The sequence below is a fragment of the Vespula pensylvanica genome, chromosome 17 (genome assembly GCF_014466175.1).
Source record: "Vespula pensylvanica isolate Volc-1 chromosome 17, ASM1446617v1, whole genome shotgun sequence".
NCBI classification, from domain to species: Eukaryota; Metazoa; Arthropoda; class Insecta; order Hymenoptera; family Vespidae; genus Vespula; species Vespula pensylvanica.
The window spans coordinates 3,914,069-3,921,568 of record NC_057701.1 but is presented as its reverse complement, the minus strand read 5'-3'; the positions used below and the strand labels follow the sequence as shown (position 1 = coordinate 3,921,568).

Below are 7,500 nucleotides of genomic sequence, written 5' to 3'. Positions count from 1 at the left end.
CGTACGTATGTACGTTCCCGACCGCTTTACGCGCTCGAACGTCGCTTATTGCCGTTCCCTATTTTTATCCTTTATATCCTGTACTGTACATTTTATTTTACAATGTTTTTAATTTCTTCCTTCATAGTTTCTTTCCCCTTTTGCTCCCTTGTTTTTTTTTTCTCTTTTTTCTTTTTTTCTTTCTTTCTTTTTTCCTTTTTTTCTTTCTTTCTTTTTTTTTCTTTTTCTTTCTTTTTCTTTTCTCTTGTCTCTTTTTTTTTAAACTTCTATTTCCTCGTGTTGATAGTCGTTTCGTTCTCTGCTCGTTCGTTCGTACGAAATGGAATCAAACGGCCGAGAGAGTTTGCTATTTTCCTAACACGATGGAGAAATGTCGCTGTACAATCACAAATTTTCATGATTCTTATTTCCGCACTGGTAATAGAAGTAGGAATAATAATAATAATAATAATAATAATAATAATAATAATAATAATAATAATAAATAAAAAAATAATCATGATCATAATATCTAATAATAATGATGATTACATTAATATAACGATAACGATAACAATAACAATAACAATAACAATAACAATAACAATAACAATAACGATAGCAATAACAATAACAACAACAGCAGCAACAATAACAACAACAACAACAACAACAATAATACTAGTAATAGTAATAGTAATAATAATAATAATAATGATGATAATAATAATAATACTTATTATAGTGGATAAATGAAAAAAGTTAGTGGAAAGGCAAGAAAGTTCAGTCCGCTAATTAAAATCACGAGGATGATCGATCGTTACGTATCGCGGATATTAATCTTAATGAGCCTAGTTTAATACTGTCTTCCTTTTCGTCCTTCTCATTCTTCATCGTAGTCATCGTTGTTACGACGATGGTGGTGGTAATAATGGTGGAAGAGCTCGCGGGAATATATATTTTTTTTAGTGATCCACCGTTGATTTGCTCCGAAGTTTGACCTTTTTTTCGAAGTTTGTCCGTGTACTCATTCAAATTTCTCGCACAATTCCGCGATTTCACAAAGAACGACGCAAAGAAAGGAGTAAAATATCTCTTCCCTCGTTTACGACGAAATATCGAATAGAAGACTGCGTGGATCTATAGATCGACTCTTTCTCCTTTTCGCTTTCGCTCGCTCTCTCTCTCTCTCTATCTTTCTATTTTCCTATTTTTCTATCTTTTTCTCTCTTATCTGGAAAGTAGAACGAGCCACGCCTATATATATAGAAATATATACGAATACACATATATATACGCGCACACGCATAAGTATACGCGTAGATATTTGTATTTTAAGTAACTCTGCGATCGCTCTTTTCTATTCGACGTTCGACCAATGAAAATGGCGCGGATCATTTTACGCTTCGATAATAGATAATCTATTTGATAAACGTATCAACCTAATAAAGAACGCGAGTTTATATCCGACGACGGGCGTAGCGAGTAATCTATTTATTAAAATCCATCGTTAGCCGAAAGATTTATGCATCGATCGACCCGTTAAATTCAATTTTGGCGATAAGGTATTAAATTTCCCGGCATACCCAGTTATATCCTGCCTATCGAAAAATATTCGCCCGTTCGAGCGTGCGTTCATAATGGAGTGCGTTGTAACGCGATGTAAATGTGTTTTGGATCGCGAACCGTGAACGATAGCGATGGATTATTATCGTTAAGCCGTGGGGAAAGCGTCAAATTAATTTATACCAACGAGAAGCAGCATTGAGTGCTCTATACAAGTGCATGCGCGCGCATGTACAAACACACACACACACACATACACAAAATAAACTTATCCTGTGTCCTATGCAAAACATTCGATTTCTTAGCTAATCGTAGATGAGTTGGAAGAATATATAGCTCGTCTACGGTGCCTCAGGACGAATAGAAACTTGCCGACCTTTTTGAATAATGAACGTCGTCGTACTCATCGTGCTTCGTCATCTTTATATATATGTGTATATATTTATATATGTGTATGTATGTATGTATATATACATACATACGTACACGCACTGGTACGTATATATGTGTGTAATATATATATATATATCCTCTCGTTCTCGTTATAGTTCAAGTCGGTGGTCTTTTCTACTTCCTTCGTTAGATCCTTTCCTTTCATCCTTCCTCTATCCTTCCTCTATCCTTCCTTTACTCACTTCCTTATCTTTCCTTGCACGCGCTGACGTTGGTATAACAGAGTGACTATGTGTGTGTATATGTGTATATATATATATTTATCTCTTTCTCTTTCTTTTCATCTTTTTCTTTCTTCTCTCTCCCCCCCCTCTCTCGGTTCTAACTTAGGAGATTCTAAATCCTCTTTTAAAGAGAGACTTATGGCTCTACTGTTCGAATTAGCATCGTCTGAAAAATTCATGGAATCTTTCTCGCGAGAGAATCGAGAAAAAAAAAAGAAAGCAGAGAAAGGGAGATAAAGAGAGAGATAAGAGAGAAAGAGATAGAACGAGAGAAAGAGAGGAAGATAGAGAAAGATAAGAAAAGAAACTTTAATAAGTTTTTCTAACGATCTCTCGAATTTTGTTACAGGGATGACGATCCGGGCAGCGATGTCGAGGCTGGAGAGTTATCGCTGATCCTAAGGACGTAGGACCTTAGGCCGTAGGTCGTCGGATTCGCTTCCACGATGAGCGTATCACTACGGATTTTGGCGTTGATCGGCTTAGCCGCGCAAAACGTGGCTTGGCCGCAGGATCCCGTTCCCAGGCTTCACGTCAAGCATCGTGAGTAATGTGGCATTATACCTCGCAATGATATCTCGCAAGTGCTATATCGACTTAAACCAAAAAGAAATCATCTCGGATACAAAATAATATTGAAAAAAAAAAAAAAAAACGAAAAAAAATTTTTTTTTACTTTTTCTTAATCTTTTTTTTTTCTTTAAGTAAAAGAACAAAAATTTTGATCGGATTCCTTCGAAATAGATTAAGAAAGAAAAAAAAAAAAGGAAAGGACAAATCGAGGTGTAATTATTACGTATCGATAGTAATCTGTAATTCGATAGATTTACAACGACATTAATTTTCTCTCTTATCGCGTATTGAAATAAAACGAAAATAATGAATAATAATACTTAGGCAAGTCTCCGATCAGGTTCTATGACAGTTATATACATACACACATACATAGTTTAGTTTCCCTTATTAGAGCGAGAAAGTATACGATATTGTACTTATTATACTCGTATATTCTACAACTGTCTACGTCTAATCTTCTTATGATCTTAAGAGAGTCAGCGAGAACTATAATTCAGTATATCTAGCGCAGTGAAACATTTACGAACATATATACCTCCTTACGATTCTTAAATCTGTTGATTGCAAAGCCGGACAACGTGAAGCTTCTCTCAACGAAAGAAGAAACAACATCCCGGAGCATTGAAAGACCAGCTGGTCTACTTCTTAACGGTCTTAAGAGTAGCAATCCCAAAGAGTTTTCAAACATATCAACTTGAACGTAAGAATATATGTAGATACGCGCGCGCGCAAGTAACCAAATAAACATACGTATGTGGATATAGATCGGATAGATTTCGTGCACCTGTGGATTCGATCATAGAATGATTCAAGGGTTAAAAGTAGGACAAGTTCTAAAACTTGAACTCTGTCTTTCTCTCTTCTGATAGAGTAAACGAGAAAAAGAGAGAGAGAGAGAGAGAGAGAGAGAGAGAGAGAGAGAGAGAGAGAGAAATAGGGCTTACAAGAGGGTTAACGACCGGTCGAAATCCGTGAGCGAATACGCCCTCGTAGCTTTTGACGCGGATCAAATATTGGCGTGTGTCGCGTGCGTCGAGCATCACTGCGGCCGCTTTGGTAAATCCTATCGAGTATTCAATTACGGTAGAAGCGACGCTCACTCGCTCGCGAGTAAGCGAGTGAGTGAGAATGAAAGATAGATAGAGAGAGAAAGAGAGAAAGAGAGAGACAGAGTGAGAGAGAGAGAGAGAGAGAGAGAAAAAGAGAGAGAGAGAGAGAGAGAGAGAGAGAGAGAACGAGCTTGCCACACAGTGACACCACTGTCGATGCACTGTCTGTCTCTTCTGTATAGCTAGTTGCCATAGAGTTAGCTCAGAGATGAAATTGGCCAGGCTTGTGTATCGTGATTCGGGACTACGAAAGACATATGTATCTGAATTGTGTGTGCATACGTGTGTGTGTATGTATTGTACTTTAACGCTCGACTTTCAATATCTATTTTACGAGCCACCTGGTATATAAACCTCTTTTGGTGTTTCCTTCTATCGGTATTATACATTTTAATTCTCTTTTATTTACAAATCGATCTATTGGATCTTTTGCCTCCACCCTCTTACGTCTGCACCAACACCTATATCCCAGTGTTTTATTTCGCTAATGCGATTGGTTCTCTCTCTCTCTCTCTCTCTCTCTCTCTCTCTCTCTCTCTCTCTCTCTCTCTCTGTTTTACTCTCTTTTTTTCTCTCTTTCATTTTCATTGATCGAAAAGCAACACGTCATCGTCTGATTTAAAATAATTCTTCTTTTTTCTTATTTTTCTTTTTTCCCTCCCCTTTCTACGTTCCTTTTTGACGTCGTTATTATTGTGTCGGGGGACGTAAAACAAAGTGAAATCCGAGAAGAAACGTTCTCCGTAACACGAGATACTCCGTGAGCGTAAAAACGAAGACACGGTGTCGCCTTTTTCGTAAATAAAACGTTGGTAAATTATTTAAAGAGAGAAAGAGGAAGAGAGAGAGAGAGAGAGAGAGAGAGAGAGAGAGAGAGAGAGAGAGAGAGAGAGAGAGAGAGAGAGAGAGATAAAGGTTAGAAGTTCCATGAACCTCGGTGAGCGGTTTGAAATTCGAAACGAGAGGAAGTTTCGTAGGTATATCGTCGAAGTTGTGATAAGAGGAGGGTTAGTTAAACGTTTCGATAAGCCGATGCGCTTTTTGCATCGGCCAAGTCCTACTACGAATCTTATATACACGTGACATACGAACTTATATATGTATGTATAGAAACATACGTAGCTACGTACGTACGTATGTATATATATATATATATGTACATACAATGTGCATACATAGATACATACATATGTCGGTATGTAGGTTAGCCATTCGTATCGCTACGATGTGGAAGCCGTACACTCGACTGGCTTTTGCGAAGAGTAAGTAAGCTCGTTAGGACTCGGAAGAACTTTGTTAAGCTCCAGAAAGTAAAAGAGAGAAAGACATATATATATATATATATGTTTGTATGAGTATGTATATATATATAGGTATATAAAAAAGTATAAACGAAACGTCGACTACGTTTCTGAGGAAATAAGAAACTTTCGGATAGGTCGGTTCTCTTATTGGCTAGTAACTTCGGCTAGCAATTTGATCGACCAATCATTGATCGATGTTAGATTGTATCGTAGTTGTCGTCGTCTAGTCGACGAACTAGTAAAACTCGAGTAGGATATGACTTAATCGAGTAATTATTCGTATCTGTATATATTACTTGTGAGAAAAGTGTATTTTATTATTGAATTCGATGTAAAGAAAGAAAGAGAAAGACATAGAAAGCTTTCTTATCTGGATATATATATATATATATATCTGTCGCGTAAATAATGATTATCGCTAAAATCGACATTGCTTTATATTTCTCTCTCGGAACGCCATATCTCTTTCTTAGTCGAGTTACAGGGGACCCATCTCTCTTTCTATCTCTCTATATCACTCTCTCTTTCTCTCTCTCTCTCTCTCTCTCTTTCTTTCTTTCTTTCTTTCTTTCTCTATATCGTAGTAAGATCGTAAAGGTACCCCAGTTTCATATTCGAGAGACGAGGAAGCTAAAAAGAGAGAGAATGAGAGCGAGCGACAGAGAAAGAAAGATAGAAAAAGAGAGAGAGAGAGAGAGAGAGAGAGAGAGAGAGAAAATAGAAAAAAAAAATGAAAAAACAAGACAGAAAAGATAAAGATAAATGTATGGAGAAATACGGAAAACACGTAAAATACACATGCGAGATAGATCATCGTACGTACGTAGGTAACATTCGTTCCCGTAATTTTACATAATTCTGAGATACGTTGTAAGTAAGTACCCAGATACGCGTGTATGTATCTCTGCATATAAGTAATCGTTTATTCCACGTATCACGATAATAACCGATATTGAACGATAACCGATCGGAATGATGTTATGTAAGAGCGTACGATATCAAGCGGATGATTTGACGGATATTCGCTAGCGGAAAGCACCGATTGTAACGTCGAATCGCGATTCGACTCAGTCCGACGCTTTAACGACTAAATGGATATTCTTGAGTATATGTATATGTGTGTACATATGTCGATTCTCTGTTTCTCTCTCTCTCTCTCTCCCTCTCTATCTATCTCTATCTATCTCTGTTGCTACTCTGCTGTCTCTATATGTATATGTATGAGCGCTTTTGCGCACGTTAGTCTCTAAAAGCGGTACTTACTTTCTCGTGCTTCCGTCCTAAATTCTATCCAGAAAACGAGCACCGTGAATCTCTCCTTTTCTATATTCTATCTCTCTATCTCTATCTCTTTCTTTTTATTTCTCTATCTCTAAATCTTCTTCTCTCTTTCTCTCTCTCTCTTTCTTTCTTTCTTTCTTTCTTTCTTTCTTTCTTTCTTTCTTTCTTTCTTTCTTTCTTTCTAGCGTTGAAATAGAAAAGTAAATCTAATGATCGAATTAAATCGGAGTAATCGCATCTCTCGTTCTAATCGGTATAGAACGTTAATTGATCACGAATAATGTGATCTCGAATTTCTATTCTCGAATCCAATATCCCGCATTAAATTAGAACTTTTATGAATGACGAACGTCGTCTATTATTTTCGCGCGTTTAATAATAATTTAAAAACGTGGACATTATCCTGGAAAGTTACGATTAGTACTTTTATGTTCGATGGATTTTGTTATAAATGCTTTACTATTTTCTCCTTTGTGTGACGTCTGATTTTTTTATTTTTTTTTTTATTTGTCCTTTTGTTTTTTTTTTGTTTCGATCGTTCGCTCGTTTGGTTGTTTGTTCTTTTTTTATTCGGTAACCAATAATCATAATCATTAAATGTTTATAATTATATATAATTATAATTAGTAAATCTGTATTGAAAGCTGAATCTTGAAATTGTAACTATTGTATGAAATAATTATTCAGAAGAAATTTAATCGTTTGTTGTTTCAATGCGTTAATAATATGAGACTTTTTATCACTGTTCATTAAAACTAGTTATACATGTAATCACGAGTTATATATGCTTAAAATAAGATATTTTTCTAGATTTAGAATTAAATTTCTTTTATTTTTATTTTATATATATATATTTTTCTTTTTTTTTTTCATAAAAAAGATCTAAAATGAGTTTGATCAAAGGAAATGTAAAAAAGGTTAGGTAGAAGAATGATCGTCCACCATATTCTTTCGTAAATGACAGAGAGAGAGAGAGAGAGAGAGAGAGAGAGAGAGAGAGAGAGAGAG

The 7,500-nt window shown here is 35.9% G+C and overlaps 1 protein-coding gene across 2 annotated transcripts in view; it reads left to right on the top strand.

Annotated features, from left to right (window-relative positions):
• The window catches only part of LOC122635135 (semaphorin-1A-like), a 287,458-nt gene that overhangs the window by 46,899 nt on the left and 233,059 nt on the right, over positions 1–7,500 (top strand). For both annotated transcript variants that reach the window (XM_043824971.1, XM_043824970.1), the window contains exon 2: positions 2,572–2,765. In XM_043824971.1, the coding sequence (XP_043680906.1) occupies positions 2,669–2,765 (97 nt within the window). In that variant the 5' untranslated portion in view covers positions 2,572–2,668. The remainder of the gene's footprint in view (positions 1–2,571; positions 2,766–7,500) is intronic.